This window comes from Arachis ipaensis, chromosome B7 (genome assembly GCF_059453495.1).
Source record: "Arachis ipaensis isolate K30076 ecotype BB chromosome B7, ASM5945349v1, whole genome shotgun sequence".
NCBI classification, from domain to species: domain Eukaryota; kingdom Viridiplantae; phylum Streptophyta; class Magnoliopsida; order Fabales; family Fabaceae; genus Arachis; species Arachis ipaensis.
In genome coordinates, this window is record NC_142442.1 from 6,221,644 (window position 1) to 6,240,309 (window position 18,666).

General features: G+C 34.9%; 4 protein-coding genes across 10 annotated transcripts; all 4 read right to left on the reverse strand.

Moving 5' to 3' along the window:
• Positions 1-1,641: 1,641 nt before the first annotated feature.
• Positions 1,642-6,036, reverse strand: LOC107606739 (structural maintenance of chromosomes protein 3-like). 7 transcript variants are annotated; one of them, XM_021107148.2, is made up of 6 exons: positions 5,266-5,765; positions 5,111-5,181; positions 4,508-4,661; positions 4,070-4,279; positions 3,237-3,771; positions 1,642-2,160 (listed from the first exon to the last, which is right to left on the reverse strand). In XM_021107148.2, the coding sequence occupies exons 1-3, from the start codon at positions 5,720-5,722 to the stop codon at positions 4,545-4,547; spliced, it is 645 nt and encodes a 214-aa protein (XP_020962807.2). In that variant the 5' UTR covers positions 5,723-5,765; the 3' UTR covers positions 1,642-2,160; positions 3,237-3,771; positions 4,070-4,279; positions 4,508-4,544. The 7 variants fall into 7 exon arrangements, 6 of the variants coding, with proteins under 6 accessions (XP_020962807.2, XP_088348590.1, XP_088348591.1 ...); XM_088492464.1 differs by adding an exon at positions 2,788-2,972 and having other exon boundaries at positions 1,642-2,134; positions 3,237-4,279; XM_088492465.1 differs by having other exon boundaries at positions 3,237-4,279; positions 5,266-6,036.
• A 1,095-nt stretch (positions 6,037-7,131) lies between these two features.
• Positions 7,132-8,099, reverse strand: LOC148550236 (structural maintenance of chromosomes protein 3-like). Its single transcript, XM_088492500.1, has 3 exons — positions 7,767-8,099; positions 7,504-7,591; positions 7,132-7,411 (listed from the first exon to the last, which is right to left on the reverse strand). Exons 1-3 carry the CDS (start codon positions 7,980-7,982, stop codon positions 7,251-7,253), a joined length of 465 nt encoding a protein of 154 aa, XP_088348626.1. The 5' UTR covers positions 7,983-8,099; the 3' UTR covers positions 7,132-7,250.
• A 72-nt stretch (positions 8,100-8,171) lies between these two features.
• Positions 8,172-11,991, reverse strand: LOC107608089 (uncharacterized). The gene is made up of 2 exons (XM_016309981.3): positions 9,386-11,991; positions 8,172-9,220 (listed from the first exon to the last, which is right to left on the reverse strand). Exons 1-2 carry the CDS (start codon positions 11,880-11,882, stop codon positions 8,391-8,393), a joined length of 3,327 nt encoding a protein of 1,108 aa, XP_016165467.1. The 5' UTR covers positions 11,883-11,991; the 3' UTR covers positions 8,172-8,390.
• A 411-nt stretch (positions 11,992-12,402) lies between these two features.
• LOC107608088 (uncharacterized) lies at positions 12,403-17,291 on the reverse strand. The gene is made up of 2 exons (XM_016309980.3): positions 14,678-17,291; positions 12,403-13,569 (listed from the first exon to the last, which is right to left on the reverse strand). The coding sequence occupies exons 1-2, from the start codon at positions 17,196-17,198 to the stop codon at positions 12,659-12,661; spliced, it is 3,432 nt and encodes a 1,143-aa protein (XP_016165466.1). The 5' UTR covers positions 17,199-17,291; the 3' UTR covers positions 12,403-12,658.
• Between the last annotated feature and the right edge of the window lie 1,375 nt (positions 17,292-18,666).

Here is an 18,666-nt window from a genome sequence, read left to right on the forward strand (position 1 = left end):
CAAGCAAATCAATAATGGTAGGAAGACAATTATGTTAAGTGTATACTAAAATTAGTTATCAATATAGAATATATATTGAAGTATAAAATATATATTAAAAATTAATTAAATTACATATACATTTATACAAAAATATATAATAATTAATTTTAGTGTGTAAATAATATTTTTGATAACTAAAAATAAAACTACGTTCTAATAAAAATCTTGAACTTAGTCTGCAATAGAGCTGGCCTTATCAAAAAAGTTTAGTTCAATTTAACTTTTTATTTATTAACATGTTTTAGGAATATAAGTTTGCCAAAATTTTAAACAAGTCAGATTTAGATATCTAAATAAGTTTTTAATGTGATTCAAACTGAATTGTTTCTATCCTTATCTATAGCCTAAATTGTTTCTTCTATTTATTTTATTCAAAATTTCATAGTGAATAGTGATTGATGAAGAAACACAATTGATGGCTGAATATGACAATTGTCGAAAAGAATCATTGCTTAATTTTCCTTATCTTCTTTAACAATAAAAGAATCTAAATGGTCGATATAATAGCTACAATTAACATGAATAATTGAAACATAAGATAACTATGGAATTAAGCAACTTGCAACACAGGTTGTGGATTCAATTAATGTGTAAAAAAAATATTTGTTCAATCTATTATGTTGAAATCGTGTAACATTCAAAGTTTAATATCACTTTTCTTTTGCATAACATCATTGGAGTCTACTATTATATATTAATTTTAAGTCAAAAACACTTTGAAAGGGAGCCAATGACTTTTTAAACCAAATTAAAAGATAAAAATAAAAAAATATTTATGAAGATGGTCCAATTTCAAAAGTATCTACTTACACTTCCTTAATTATTATATAAATTAGAAAATAAAATCTTTTAAAATACCACTATCTTTCATAAAGAGAAGTTAATGTCACTTAAATAAATAAAAAAGAGGTATAATAATTGAAAGAAAAGTTAATGTCACTTAAATAAATAAAAAAGATGTACAATGATTTTTGTCAAATTGTACAATGATTTTTGTCAAATTTCAGAGGAAATCAATATAAATTGCCATTTTAAAAAAAAATATTCAGAGGCAGGAAGGGATAAAATACAATGCTTATCCTTTAATTTGGAAGTTAAAAATTTCTATGCTAAGTATACCTACCTGTCATCACTAATTTCAAGCTCTCTTGATTTTCCTTTAGAAAAGTCCAAGAGACACTGTCATGGTCAGTCTTGGCTGGCTCTTTGAATATATATCAATTAACAACCTTACAAATACATCATTTTTTCTCTCACTTTTTAATTCTTGATAAGTCTGGTCAACTCTATGATTTTTGTCTCTAACATATTTTCATGAAAGACTCAATAAAACTATAGAGTTGTGCATGCAGGATAAGCACTGTAAAGTGTAAACACTGAAACTTTGTAGTTTGTATGATGGACCTGTTATGATAAATATTTTTTTTTTCCTTTGTAGGTATCATTACCTATTTTTGTTTGAACATAAACTTTCTGTGAGTGATGCAGCTACTACAGTATATGCATGCCAAATGAAAGTGGCAGCCCAAAATACAGAACTAAGTAACAAAAATGACAGCATCTAGTACACGTTATTCTGATTTACATTTACTATCAATATAACAACAGAAGATAGGTGTATTTGTATATTGCAAAGATATTCTTAGTACAAGAATCACTGCATTCCTATATTATCATTGGAATACAAAAACATTCTAATATATTTATAGATATACAAAAGACACTATGAATGACTAGGAGAAGAATCGTTACCATCATCTTCATCTATGAGTTTAACACCATTGTTTTTAAGGGCATTAACAATAGCCCAAACCTTGGTTTGGCTCTTAAATCCCTTCTTCTCTATTTCCTTAGTTACATTGACATGAATTCCTCTTCCTTGTCCATCCTTAAGTCCCTCAACTTTGAGCCGCATGGCCAATACCTCCCCAACAACAGCAGCTGCTTTCGCATTGCAGGACCGACCGCACTCAAGCGACTGTTTAATGGAGTGCTCCGCCGTGGAGGATGTTGCTACAATATGACCATGGTTTCTATCCACCACGTTTGCCGTAATGTGTTTCAATGATATGAAGATTCTCAGCACATACCGCTTCAAAACAGTCATTCTTCAGTTATCTAATGGCAGATAGAAAATTAAGCACACAAATTAGTTTAAACAAAATTGAAAGGGATGACTAAAAGCAAATGCTACACACAATGAAAGGAGAAACCAATGTCTTGATTGCAAACAGGTCATTAACATTCTTAATTGCAAATTAATTATTAGGAGTAATAAACATGAAGGATACACCACTAAGTCTGAAATTATACATAAAAGCAACATTTATGCATAACGAAATGAAATGTCTCAAGTGCATAACAACATTGACACACTAAAATTTAAAACCATGAAGAGTAGTACAATGAGCGTGACATAGCAAAGAAAATGTATCAAACTATAGAAATCTCAAATATGAATATAACATGTCACCTAACTTATAAACATTGCCCAAATAGGTAAACAAGGAATCAACCTTCAATCCACTTATTCAATTACATTGAAAAAACTCATGAACATATTCAAACAACAAAACTAGAAATCAAGAGATCAAGGAATGATAAGAGTAAGGAACCATTAGTTTAAGCAGCAACCATGAGCTCACTAAAATAATACTCCACACAATAAACTAATTTGCAAAGCACATTTAGTTCAGGCATTTCATCAAACACATCATGAGCAAGTAAATAAAATAAAACTCTTACCCGTAGCCCTTCAAAAACTACTAAAACTGAACAACGAATTCTCAAGAGTCCAATGGCTCGAAACTCAAAAACTGGAGTTTAATAATGGACCAAAATTGGGCTTGTTCTGTTCTGGGGCTTAAGCCCAAGTTTCTATGAAGCCCAAGAAGAAAAGGCTCCGTAAAATATCAGACAATATCATGCTTCTGTTACCATGCAACCAACAAAATATAAGACAACCCACACTGCAGAGAAAAATCATAAGGGGAAAAGAACAATGAAAGTCACAAAAGAAATTAATAATCATATTCCTATTTCGTGCATTTAATTACTCATAAACAAAACTCAACTCCACCTGAATTGTTAATTTAACCTTGGTCTTATGGAATCATATATAGGAATACATTACATTACTCTTTCTTCTAAAATGCAAGCAAAAACAAAAAAGAATGGTATTAATAGTTTAGTACCTCTTTCAGTGTTCGAACAGTGTACATGGATTCAAAACTCATGTTATTCTGTTGCATTTGTTCTCTAAGGAATCCAGTGAGCTTAGGGCTCCCAACCCCACAACCTCCACACCCACTTTTCGCATCACTTTGCCATTTAAAACTGTAAAACAAACATTTCAGATGGCGACATCGCGACGGCCGCCGAGCTCAAGGAAGAAGCAGTGCGCCTGCGACTGGTGACTGCGAACAGATCGAAGACTTGGAGAACTCCCCTGACTGTGACGCACGAAAACTCGAGGAGACAAGCCCCTGACTGCGACGGACGGCGGCAAACACGGCTCCTCCCTGCGGCGGTGTTGGCGGCTAGGGTTTTTCCCTGGTTGAGGCTGGGCGTGTTCTGCTCGATGGAATAAGGAAGGAGATGGAGAAGCGCGTTTTGTTTCTCCCCTTAAGCGCGAAACTGCGCCGTTTAATCCAAATCGGTCGGTTCTGGTTCGATCGGCCCGTTTTTAGCCGGTTCAACGGTTTACATCCGAAAAAAAAAATGCAAAAGCTGGGTTTGGATGTTTCACATTCAAAATGAACCTTAATACTGGAATACAACTCACATAAGAAAATAAAAGCAGTCAAAAATATAATAAGGGGAAAAAGTTATTTCATATATATGCAAGTGGTTAACAACACCATTTTCAGCGACAAATCAAAATATCACCACCATTTTCAGGGAGAAATGAAAATATCAACAATCAGATGCCATGAAAGATCAGTTGTACCAAATCTTTCAGATGCTATAGTGCAGAACAGGAACTAGCAATGTATATCAAGCATTTAGCTGTCAGGTAATCACCCACCTTAATGTGAATTATAAAGAACCATTTCAACCAAAAGGCCAGACAATTACCCCATCTCCTGCATCAAGTTCAGCTTGCCTTTTCTGAAGTTCCTCTCGTTGTTCTGTAAAATTTATATACTGGTCAAGCGCTTTCTTGTTTACATGACTGAACTGCTGCAGTTGATCATTGCACCAGTGCAACGCTTTATGCAATTCTTTGATTTTCCTCCTTTTGTAAGTAAGAAGGTGCAATAAAGTTAGCTAAAACCAAACTATAGAGATAACAACAAACTGCAAGGAAATAACCTATAACTGTAACAGCACATATCTTCTGCATTATTTAAAATATGGCAGATTTCTTAATCATTTAAAAGAAAATTAAAAAAATAAAAATAAAAACTTTATTTATGTCCCAAAATTGAAATAAAAAAGAAATGATCATCAAGAAAAGCCTTACGTCTCAAATGCATCTGATGTCAATGGGCCCAGTTCCCTTATTTTCTTTGTATATTCCTCTTCTTTAGCAGAATATATATATTTTTTTTACTCAGCGACTGCTCTAATTCTTTTGTTTCTTCCTGAAGTTTTCTTTCATATTCATCCTCCAAAGACTGCAGACCATAGTCATCATTATTGATGAAGCAAAAACTACTCTAGCCAGCAATCAATCTATAAAATTGTGTTTAGTTCTGAGAACAGGACAAAACAAAACACGGAAAACAAGACACTAAAGACAGAGACACAAAAATTGTTCTTATATTTTGTTTAGTGATAGATTAGAACAAATTACAAAAGTCCAATTTACTCTCATTTTTTCCATATAAAAAGTTTAGGAAGAAAAATATAACAATAAAAAATATAATTATGAAAATTTGATAAAAATAAGGAAAGAAAAAATAGAAAATAAATTGTGTCTCTTGTTAGGATCAGGAAGGACACAAAATACACTAATTCAGTGTCTCTGGACAAATCTTATTTGCCAATCATGATTTTGTGTCTTTGTGTCCCTGTTTCAGTGTTCCGTGCCTGTAAACAAACGCAGCCTAAGAAGACTACATACCTTCAACTTATTGATTTCTTCTTTGATCTGTTTAATTTCCTTTGATCGTGCACTTATACTATCAGAGACTCCTGAGAAAGATAGTGTTGTCAACCATGGAATTATAATGTTTCTTCAAAACATCAAGAAAACAAAAGATTAAATGGAAGTCTCACTTCTAAGCTGCTCCGTTGCATCATCAACTAACAATTTAGCATCGCTAAGTTCCTGCGCCTTCAATCCAGCATCTACACCCAGAGTGTCATCATCAGCAGATGATATTACAGCTTCCAACTCTCGCTTTCTTCTCCTCAGGTTTGTTGTTAGATTAGTTTCCAGCTCCGCTTTCCGTGCTTCCGTCTGCTTGTATAATATAGAAATATAATATAGAAAATATAATAACACCTTTTTTGAAAGTGCCTTAGAAATCAATTGCTTCTGCTTGTTAGCATTTGCAATGTCCTGCTTAAATTGTTCCAATTCTGATTTTCCATGAGCACACTCAGCCTCAATCTTCTGCTGCTCGGAAACAAGTTCAGTGATCTTTTGGTCTATCTGTGAGGTTAGTTCAGTGGAAAGAAAACTATTGGAGGTTGGAAACAAATATACCATGACAAAGAAAAGCATGTGCATTGAAAATACATAGGTGTCACTATAAAAGTTTCAACAAAATATAGAGCAAAATAATTATCTAAGCAAAATCAATCATTGTCAACAAACAACAAAATTAATAATAATAATACAAAAAAAAAATCGATGAATTTAGGTAATAAGAGTTCAAAAATCATTAAAATCCACTTAAGGGCTATGGAACAAACTAAGTGCAGTCACACACGAGTTGTCCAACTACTCACCCGGGGGGGGGGGGGGGGGGATCCAGATATAATCTTATTTTCTAAAACTTGCTTGACAAAGGTCTTTACAATTTTGTACACCTATCCACCTTCATCCACTAAATCATTACTCTAAGAAAGCAACATGACACTCTTATTAGGTATCATATATTGCTATTTAATTTAATAATCAAACGTGTCACATGACACTCTTATTAAAATTGAGAGAAAATATTTTTTTTCAAAATTAATAAACTCCTTTCCTAAATTCTCTCATCTATCTCTTTCTATTTTTCTATTTCTCTCTACTATTTTTACTCTATATATAATTATATTTTATATTAGTAATTTGACAAATCAAAATATGTCATCCAATATTTTTTTACAATTAAATTATTTTAAATGTAAAACTATACACATTAAATTATTTTAAATTTTAGATAACGAATGTTTAAATTAATTATTAATAAAAAATTAGACTTTTTCATATAAAAATAATAACTAAAAATCTTATTATTTAATTTTTTATCTGCAGATATCTTGATCTTCTTAACCAAAGATTTTTGTCAACTTACGACTTTTTTGTAAAAGTAGTTTGATTTTATAAATCTTTTGTGCCATGCATAGTTTATACTGTTAGAACAAAGTGAACTATAATTTAAAAAAAAAATTATTCTCATAATGTTATTATGGATAAAAATACTAGTTCTAATATAATACACAAATGCACTAATGCTAACTTAATACATGAATAATGCACAAATGAACTAATGCTAACTTGATGCATAAATGAACTCATGCTAACTAATGCCACTTGTATGATGAAAACTGAACTAATGCAATTTAACAAATTCTAATATAATACACAAACTGAACTAATGCAATTTAAGAAAAAAAAAAAGTAGAAACAGAACAAGCCCAATTTCTGCAATTTTAATACAAATAATTTAAATTGTAGAATACAACAAGTTAACTAGGTTTCAAAATACAAGCATAATTTTATAAACTAAATTCTCATAATAGAAACATAATAGAAGTATAATGAACTAAATTCTCAAGGACCTATTTGTCCTTCGAACTTTATTTGCAAAATGACGTCAATGACTTATTTGTCCTTCGAACTTTATTCCCCTTCCAGCGTGGCACCGTAACGGACACCTGGATACTGTTTCAGCCACGTCAGCCAGTTCCATTTGGTGTATGAGAGGCAAATAGACGGAAGGACTAAATTGTTCTCCGTTTGTTAAAGTCAGGACTTTTTTGTATTTAAATTTTGTTAGAGATGTATTTGTCAAAAATTTAAAAAGTCAAAGACCTATTTGTCCTTATTAAAGAATATCTTGCAGGGCAGATCTAACTTTCATCAATTCCTCCTCTTTTGAGTGAATTTCATCTTCATTTTGCTTAATGATATTCATAAACTTCAATTTTGATCGTCTGTGATCATAAAATCCTCCCGTCATACTACCTTTCTTGCTAACTTGATCACCTGTAATGAAGCACACAGCTTATAGTCAAAGGCAAAACACACAGCCAGGCCATATCATGTAGACAAGCCATGTAAAGCATTTCCACACCAACCATCCAGTGTTATGCAGTCAAGACCATCAGTCCTGGCAACCCTTGATGCCACATCCAAATTCTTGCACACAACCGTTCGGGCAAATACCTAAGAAATATCAGAAGTGATGAGGGAAATCAATCCATCAATATAGTCAAGAAGATAGTATCACCAGACACAGACAAAAAACTTATAATTAGAAGTTTACATCCCTTTAGCAAATTGCTTCTGAACATGTATTAACTTGTGTAAATAAAAGTTAACATCTGTTGTAGAAGCTAACCTGACTGAATGCAGGGTTATAGTCATGTTTAAAATTCAATTTCTTTAAGAGAGGGATGACATCAGAACTCTGGGGATAAGTAATGCGTGGTGCCCTCACTCTGTTAAGTGGGATAAATGTAACTCGTCCACCTTTATGTGCGTTAAGATGTCTAATTATCTGGGTTGACGTGTCATCATTTTCAACATCACAAGGAATAAGCTGTTTAAATTGCATGTGCAAGTGAATTGAAACCAGTAAAGAGATCACAGCCTAAGAAGAATGACCAGCACTTTCAAAAGGTTGGAACAAGTGAAAGCTTTGCATGTTCCAACACAAAATCCATGACAATCACACCAAGTGAACATAGAGAAAAATACACACTAGAATGCTCTAGTTGGCATAGCCTATATGTCAAGCAAAATATAAGGGAGAAATTGAGGTGTAATTTTAAAAGCTGTATATTTTTACATGTTCCAACAATAAAAAGCTACATAATATTTAGGGAAATACTCACATGATGACATCTTTATATGAAGATGACATTGTGAACCCTTAGATGATTAGTCAAACATATCAATTTATCTAATAGTCTGCAATGCTATCTCATGTGAAGATGTCATCGTGGGAGTATCCACCTAATATTTATTCTTCAGGGTTTACACAACAAGTAGAAGAGTCCTTGATAGGTGCTATAAAGAAGAAATTGAGGTGTAATTTCAAGGAACTCTTTTGGTACATATATTGAGCCCAAGAAGAGAGGAAAAACCAGTTGAAAGGTATTGTAACTACTGGTCCAGTCACAGTTGGAAGGAACTTCAAATAAGGCCAAGTGTAGGTCACTTTAGGAACAACCGGTCCAGTTTTCACTGCAACTTGTTCAACACGTAACTTACCATTGCCTATTACTTTAATTATGAGTCCATCAACACCAATTTTAGGTGTAGACACAAGCCTCAAATCATCTAAAGCATAGACATCTTGTGGTTCATTACTTTCTTCATGCACATAGGAGTCTCCCTGACCCTGAGTGTTGGAAACTGGATTAGTACTGATATCTGGTTCATTATTGAATGGTGGTTGTGGTGCTACACCTACAGCAACTTCAGCACCATCATTATTATCATTAGCCATATGATCACACCTCAACTTGAATATGCTTTTTCTGTAGAAGTTGACCACTTCTATCATCATTGGTCGATTGCGTTGATCTCTCTCTGTGCATCTCAATGCCAACGAAAGCAACGCGGTTACTTGCTTTTCCAACACTGCTGAATTGGGAAATGAAGCTGCAAGGTATGAATCAACAATCTTGTCAATTTTGTTTGTTTCATCATCCCAGACAGATCTAACCCAACTCACTATATGTTCATTGCCATCAACTAACACTCTTTTTCTGGTTATTAGCTCAAGCAACACTACTCCATAGCTATATACGTCAAAAGTTCTGCTTGGCTCTGTTGCATATGCACACTCTGTAAGAATGGATGATGCAACCATGTTAGGAAGATATTATTTTACATTAACTATTCTTTCAAGCTGTCACAAACTAAAAGTATCCCTACATTATAGCAAGCATTAGGCAGTGTTGGCAGCATGGCATACAAATAGATAGTAGGTGTAGAAAAAGGTTTAGTTACCTGGTGCCATATAGCCAGCAGTACCAGCTATACGTGCTGAAAGCTTTTGCCAAGGGAAATCAGAATGAGTATAAGAATCCTCAGCTAGGTTCCTGATGTTGGCAGTACCAAAATCTGAAATATGAGGCTCCATCTCAGCATCAAGGAGTATATTCTGTGGTTTGATGTCTCGGTGCACTATCGGCGGATCGCAATCATAATGCAGGTATTTTAGTCCCTGTGCAATTCCATGAGCTATCTTAAGCCGAACATTCCAGGCTGGTGATGGAATGTTCCTATGCAAAATATCATGAAGGCTTCCCTTTTCCATGTAGCGAGTAAATATTAAACCATAGTCCTTAGCCACGCTGTACCCCAGGATACTTACCAAATTTATGTGCTTAATCATATAGAGGGTTTCGACTTCTCTTTTCATGATTTCTAAGCGCTTGTTGTCCTGTCCTCTAAATACAATTTTCTTTACAGCAAGAGCTAGACCATTATGCTGGACTTTATAAACTATTGCATGGGCTCCTCTGCCAACAATACAACCATCATCTACTTTGATAATATCATCCTTCACCATGCCACCATAAAAGGGTAAACCCAAGTTAATATCTTCCTTTTTATTTTCAACATGTGAAAGCATTGAATCAGAGGCATTTAGCCGGCGAACAACTAGTGCTATCAGTATGCCAGAAACCAATATTGTGGAACCAAGTTCTATCATCACTATTGCACTTATACTGATACCTAAATGATAATTTGATTTGTAGACACATGGCTTCAAGTAACTAGCTTTGGTGCGATTTGAGCTATGAGAAGCTGAAAAACTGACACAGAGATAGGGATTGCCCAAGAATGAAGACGGCGAGGAATTTAAGAAATTCATCAGAGTTTCTGGTACAGGACCATGCAAGAAATTGTATGAAACATTCAAGTTGTTCAACGAAAGTTCACCAAGAACATCCATGCTTCCTGTCAAATTGTTTGAGGATAAATCCAGACTAGACAGTACATTTAGCTTCCCAATTTCAAAGGGAATTTCACCTGTCAATCCATTAGCACTCAGATTCAATCCATCGATCAGATTCTTCAACTTTCCTAATGATGGAGGAATTTTTCCTCCAAACAAATTTCCACCAAGCTGTAAATCATGGAGCTTGTTAAATTCTGAAAGAAAAGTTGGGATACCCCCTGTAAAACGATTCTCTCTTAAAATCAATGTTGTTAAACCCGTCCAACTCCGCAAACTTGATGGGAATGATCCATTGAGGGAATTGAATCCAACATCAAAACTATCCATTTTAGTACAATTTGACAGCTGATTTGGCAAAGCACCTTCCAAGCTGTTATGTGCAAGATTCAAAACCTCAATATTCAGAAGCTTTCCAAGCTGTGATGGTATGAGGCCAGTAAATTTGTTCATTGACAAATTTATTTCTATAAGATTAGTGCACTTCTCCAAACTTGATGGTATAGTTCCACCAATTCTGTTCCTGCTCATGTCCATAATCTTGAGGTTCAGGTTACTCGCGAACTCCGGAAGAGAGCCGGTTAAATGGTTGTCACTGAGAATTAACATGCTTAGAGTTTCACATCTTCCTACCTCAGAAGGTATGCTACCTTGAAGTTTATTAGATCCCATGTTCAGCACACGTAATTGTTTTCCAAGGCAGAGATTGGGGGGGATATTACCAGTGAAATCATTCATTGTAAGGTCCAGCTTCACTAGGCTGCTATTGATTCCCAAGCTTTGAGGTATGAATCCAGATAACTGATTGTCAAACAGTGAGATATTTTTCAGATGCTTGAGATTAACCATCACCAATGGTAGTTCTCCTTCGAGTTTGTTCTCATTCAAAACCAAATCCTCTAATTTCATGCAATTACCAATGGATGAAGGAATAGTACCTGTTAACTTATTACCATGTAGATCCAACCTCAACAGCTCAGTCAAGTTGCCTATGCTGGTTGGGATAGGACCACTGAGATGGTTAGAGTGAAGGTTCACTTCTTGCAGTTGAGGAATCTGAAACAAGGAATCTGGAATCTCACCACTCAACAGATTGAATGACAAGCTCATATACTGCAGATTTTGCAACTTCTTGAAGCTATATGGTATCTGTCCGCTAAAGCTGTTATTAGAAAGGTCTAAGAGCTGAAGCAAACTACAATTACTTAGCTCTGAAGGTACCTTTCCTGAGAAACCATTATTGGCCAACACAAGAGCCTGCAAGTGTTGCAATTGTCTTATCTTGGGTCCAAGTTGACCAAGAATCCCATGGTTAGTGAGGTTAAGGGAGAGCACATTGTGCTCATGGTTACACTGGACTCCAACCCATGAGCATGGAATGGAATCAGATGGATTCCAGGTGGAGTTGATAATGGGAGGAACAAAGGTCCAGTGTGACAACAATGACAGCAGAGTTATCCCATCAGAGACAAGAGCAGAAGCAGAAGGTAATAATAAGGCAAAGAAGCAAAGAATCAACAAGAGGAGTGTGATGACACTCATAGAGACAAGGTAACAAGGTCAACACAACTAGTTAACTTACAAGAAGAACATAATAAGCTGCCTTGTTCTTGCTAGAAAGGAAAACCAAGCAATTAGTGAGAATGTTATCTCCCTAGAGTGGTGTAGTTTAAGATTGACTTGGATGAGTTAAAGCAATTAGTAAAGTGAATGAGAATATTATCTCATCTGACATCATCATGGTGGGGAATAGTGAGATACCATTGGTAGTAAGTTCCAGCTGAATCAAGATTTTATGCAGTAAAGTTGTATTTAAAATTAAAAAAAAAAAAACCATTCTATTCTAACTTTATATATATTTCCGAACCACATTTAATAAGTGCATTGAATGTATTCATAAAAAATATGAGTTTTGCTTGCAAATGTCCTAGGGGTTCTAGTTAAAATTATTTATTTTGAAAACATGTTATAGTTCTTATATAATAAATGCTTTAAAAAAAATTAAAATTTGTAGTTTTCCAGAGAACTTATTCACTAAATCCAAAATATAGTTACACTCTACTTGCTCAAGCTTAATCAAGAATGTAGATATAATAATTAAAAAGATGACAAATTAATTATCATAGTAATTACATGTCAGATCTCAGCAAGAAAGGATACTTTTATTTTATATTTAGCTTTGCCAAGATAGTACCTGTAACTAGTGAGAGATTAAAATGGTAAATTAATCTAATAATCTGTAAGAAAAAAAAATATTAGTATTTATATTTCATATTAAGACTAAATGTTTACATGCGTTAGAATTTTCTTCCCATGACTCATCGACCATTTACTCCATTGTTACACACAATAACACAAGATGAAGAGTCATTGATAGGTGCTATAAAGCAGGACTTGAGCTGTGATTTCAATGATTTCTGCTGATACATATACTGAGTCAAACAAGAGAGGAAAAACCAGTTGAAGGGTTGAGTAACTACTGGTCCATTCACAGTTGGAAGGAAGAACAAATAAGGCCAAGTATAGGTTACTTTATGAACAAATAGTGCAGTTACTACTACTTGTTCAGTATATGTCTTACCATTGCCTATTAATTTAACTGTGAATCCATCAACAGAAGTTTTAGTTGTAGCCATCACATTCCAATCAACCAAAGAATTTTGAGATTGACTAAAATCTTGCCACCAGCTGAAACCATTAGAATCTTGAGGTTCATTGTCCACATATAATGCAAACTTGTTATGTCTCAGCATTGCAGCCTCACTAGTTTCACCATGCATATAAGAGTCACACTGAGTGTCAGAAAATGGATTAGTACTGAAAAATGGAACACTGTATGGTTGTGGTGCCACATCAACAACATCTTCATTAACCATATCCACATCATCGCAACTCAACTTGAATATCTCTTGCTGATAGTAGCCAACAATGTCTTTCATGGTTGGTCTCTTACGCGGCTTCCTCTCGGTGCATCTTAATGCCAATAAAAGCACCTTAGTGACTTGCCATGCTAGTCGTCCTGAACTGGGAAATGCATTTGCAAGATCTGGATCAACAATCTCCTCAATTTTTCCTGTTTCCAACCAGATAGATCTAACCCAACTCACTAAACCGGTTACCTTTCTTTCCTCCTCAACAACCACTCTCTTTCTGGTTAGTAACTCAAGCAGGACTACCCCGTAGCTGTACACATCTGACTTTCTGCTCTGCACTATTACATATGCATTCTCTGTTTCAGGGGACAACACAAGTACACAACCATGTTAGAGAGATACTGTGTTAGAAAAAACGGAGCGTGCAAGCAGAAGCGCAAAATTACACAATTGACACAAAGAAATACCAAATATTTTACTAAAAAAATATGATGACACAAAGTTATAAAATTGGGTAACCATTCTACCCTAACCAAATATCTAACAAGATACAAAGTGGTAATTGGTGATGCTACTCTACCTAGACCAAATCTCTTTCAAAGAGATCCTAAATGGGTAGCCGCTCTACCCAAACCAAATCCCTGAAACCCAGATACAAAGTGGTAATTTGTGATACATCACCCAAAACCAAGTCTCAATTCCACTCAAAATACCAAATCAAATGGTATAAATACTCAATCCAAATACAAAGAGAAGATACCAAAAGTACAAAACCAATCTTCTCTCACCAAAAGAGCGAATAATGACTTGGTGCACAAAACAAATGTGAAGACACAACACACAGAAAAACCTAACAATTTTCTCTCTAACACTCACTACATTGTTACACCCATTATCATACCAAACCAAACTAACTAAACCACCGATTTATACTAATCCTATGATGGTAAACAAAGAAAATCTCACTTGTTAAACTTATCAACTTACAAGATCTAGTTGATACATATTTGTTGGCAACACCTCATCTTTAACTTTTTCAAACTTTACAACGTGATTTCGTCTACATGCTTTTTTAGGTTAACATGTATCAAAAGAGAACTTTGCTTTTTGTTTCAAAACTCATAATTTCCAAAGCCACAATCTTTTCATTTCCACAATCTTGCGGAGATACATCACAATGAAATTGATCCTTTCTTGAAGTTTCATATTTCTTCTAAACCAAGTTACTTAATCATCAAATTTGATTTTGCTTTCTCACACTATGCAAGTATCGTCACATTAGAGAAGCAGAAAATGCGATTAGCTATGAAATTGGTGTGCAAAATGCAAATTACTTTGAAAAGTAAAGGGTGCATCAAGATCCGTCTTCCAGTCTCAACACTAAAAACATTTATCAACATCCAAAACTAAAACTGAAACTTAACACTAAGAAGTTAATCTAGCTTAGGAGAAAGATCTATGTACCTGGTGCAATATAACCAGCAGTACCTACAACATACGTTGAAAGCTTTTTCCAAGACTGAGATTGACTATAAGAATGTATAGCTAGGTTCCTGTAGAGGGCAGTACCAAAATCAGATATAAGAGGCTCCATGTCATCATTAAGAAGTATATTCTGTGGCTTTATGTCTCGATGCACTATGGGTGTGGTGTGGTCATGATGCAGATATTTTAGCCCATGTGCAATTCCAACAGCGATGTTAAGCCGTATATTCCAACATAAGGGTAGTGGGGGATGTTTCCCATGCAAAATGTCATGGAGGCTTCCATTCTTCATGTATTTATATAAGACTAAACCATAGTTCTCTCCTATCCAGTAGTCTGCACAAGAGACCAAGTTTCTATGCTTGATCCCTCCCAGCACTTCAATTTCTTTCCGCATAATATGTAAATACTTCCTCTTGTTCCTTTCAAATGCAATCTTCTTTACCGCAAAAGTCGTATAACCCAGTTGAGCTCTATAAACAATCCCATGAGCTCCTCTGCCAATAATGTACTGATCATTTAGGTTATCTGTAGCCTGCATCACTATGTCGTGAAGGGGAGCTGACTGGTTTTCAGTGAAGAACTTAATAACAGACAACCATTTTTCACCATAGACATCATTCTTCATTTCTTTCTTGCGGAGATACATCAAAAGTAGAGCTACCAGCATAGCTGAAACAAACAGTGAGGATGCAAGTTCTATCATTAAAATTACCAATGCACTGATGCCTTTGTGATCAGTTGATTGATAGGGACATGGCTTCAAATTACTAGTGTTGGTGCAATTCAGGCCACTAGAAGGAGAACAACTGACACATAAATGGGGATTACCCAAGAAAGAAGATGACGAGGAATTCAGAAACTTAAAGAGAGATTTCGGAACAGGACCATGCAAGAAATTGTTTGAAATATTGATCTCAGTCAATGAAAGTAGTTTATCAAGAACATCTATGTTTCCTGTCAAATTGTTCAGTGATAAGTCCAGACTTTGCAGTTCTTGTAGATGCCCAAGTTCTAAAGGAATCACACCTGTCAATCCATTGCTACTCAAATTCAACCCATAGAACAGATTCTGCAGTTTTCCCAATGATGGAGGAATTGTTCCTCCAATCAAATTTCCACCAAGTTGTAGTTCACGAAGCTTGCTAAGTTCTGAGAAAAAGCTCGGGATACCACCTGTAAAATGATTCTCTCTTAAAATTAATGTGGTTATCCCTGTCCAGTTCCTCAGACTTGATGGGAAGGAACCGTTTAGGGAATTGAATCCAACATCAAAATGATCCATTTTAGTACAATTTGACAGCTGTGGTGGCAAAGGTCCTTCCAAATTGTTGTGTGAAAGATCCAAAATCGTAAGATTCACAAGCTTTCCAAGTGCAGATGGTATGAGCCCATTAAACTTGTTCAGTGACATGTTAATTGCAGCAAGATTTGTACAATTTTCTAGACTTGGTGGAATTGGTCCACTGATGTTGTTCTTGCTTATGTGTAAGTATTTGAGGTTCATATTACTCTCAAAAACAATGAAATTATTTTCACTGAGAATCACCATACTCAGACTTGTACACCTTCCTACATCAGAAGGTATGTTACCTTGAAGTCGATTAGATCCCATGTTCAGCACTTGTAACTTCTTTCGAAAGCAAAGACTTGGTGGAAGATTACCAGTGAACTTATTATTTGTAAAGTCCAGTTTCACTATGCTGCTATTGATTCCCAAGTCTTGAGGAATGACTCCTAAGAACTGGTTGTCAAACAAAGACATAGTCTTTAGATTCTTGAGCTTTGCCATCTCCAAAGATAGTTCCCCATTCAATCTGTTCTCATTCAGAAACAATTCCTCTAGTTTACTGCAATTACCAATGGATGAAGGAATCGTACCTGACAACTGATTACCATGTAAGTGTAACCTTAACAGCTCAGTCAAGTTCCCAATACTGGATGGTATAGGACCACTGAGATGGTTATTGTGAAGGTTCATTTCTTCAAGCTGACGAATTTGAAACAAGGAATCGGGAATCGTACCACCCAATAGATTAGACGACAAATTCATGCTGCGTAAGCTTTGCAACTTCTTGAAGCTATTTGGTATCAGTCCGCTAAAGCTGTTATTAGAAAGGTCTAAGACCTGAAGCAAAGTACAGTTACTTAGCTCTGAAGGTACCTCTCCTAAGAAACCATTATTCGACAACACAAGGGTCTGCAAGCGATATAATTGTCCTATTTCTGGTCCAAGTTGACCTTGAATCCCAAGATCACTGAGATTAAGGGAGATCACATTATAGGCATGGTTGCATTGGACTCCAATCCACGAGCACGGAACCGAATCAGAGCCCTTCCACGTGGAGTTTATGATGGGTGGAACAAAGGTCCAATGAGTCAAGAGTGAAAGGAGAGTGACACCATCAGAGGCAAGAGCAGAAGCATCATACAAGGAGGTAGAGAAGCAAAGAATCAAGAAGAGTGTGACACTACTCATACGCATAGTGACAAAAGGCATACAAGGTAAGTAAGTAGCAGTTAACAAAAATGGTAGGGCAAAGTATTAAGTGTTTGGAATGAATGAGAATTTTTTGTGCTTGGAGTTGACGAGTCTGAGTTTCACTTGAGTGAACGTGGTTGGGGGATACACGGTTTAGGTAAGGTGTGCAATTGTGGAAGAATTTCTTCGAAAGTGCGGGGGAGGTGCTCTATTCATTTAAATGTCGTTTTATCATTTGACATTTATTGCAGTTTGTTATTTAAATCTTTTGGTTTATGTATAAATGATCAAAAATGATATTTTACTACCATTGAAGTTTATGTATAGAGATATTTTACATGTAACCCAAGTGGGCTACGGATGAACGCGCATTTGGATTTGAAAGAGACAAAGCAATCCATGCACAAATCAATCAATTACTAATAAAGTAACTGCTAAATTAGCTAGTAATAATTTTGACACTTCATTATGATACTATTTTTCTTCATAATATAATATAATAAGAAGAAGCAGTCACCAACGAACCATAATACTTTATTGTTATCATATATTGGCCTTCGTACGTAAGCAATTATTTTTGTAATAATTAAAATGAACGCGCAAAGTCTTTTGTAAAATTATTATTATTAGGTAGAAAAAGTATGTGGAGCCAATGGAATATTTGTACAATGTGTACAATGGAGGTTTAAGGAGTATTAGAGATATAATTATTAGTGTTATTTTTTTCCATCAACTGAAGCTTTTGGGATGAGTGGTATTATGACATAGTATTAGAGTTTTAGATCCGAAAGGTCCCAAAATCAGTTTAAGTTTTTGGGGAGATGTTTATTATCCCTAGTACTCGGATGGTTATTCTAGATAGTATGGGGAATGTTCATTTTGTAACTCAATAGTCCATGGTACACATTGTACAAATAGTCCATTGTCTCCCTAGCGGGATCCAGGTAGGTATATCTAATCGATTTGTCGTTTTCCCCTTCTGTATTTTCTTCAACTCATTAGAGAATTTTGAAAACTGTAAGAAAGAGAACACGTACGGTTGCCTATGTTTACGAATCCTCTCATCTTTTAAGTGTGTGGAACAACAATACGAATATAATCATGGACTTACATGGTAGCAGTCAATGGTTTCAGATTGAGCATTCAATATTAACAAACTTCAACGGTTTAATAATTATAAATCTTTTAGTTTATGTATAAAATTTGATTCTAAAAAACAATTGATCCTACGGTTTAATAATTATTTTCTAGATGTTTCATTTGAATTTGGAATCCCTTATTTGATTTCTATTCTCCCCATTGATACTAATATACTATACTACCTTTTTTTTATAATTTTAAAAAATATATATATAAACTAAAAAGATTATATCTTGAAATTAAACTAATTTGAATATCGAATAAGGCATTAATAAAGAAACAATTTATTATACGTTTAGTTTGTATTTTACCACATGCAGTCATGCACGCACTACCATCGTAGCTA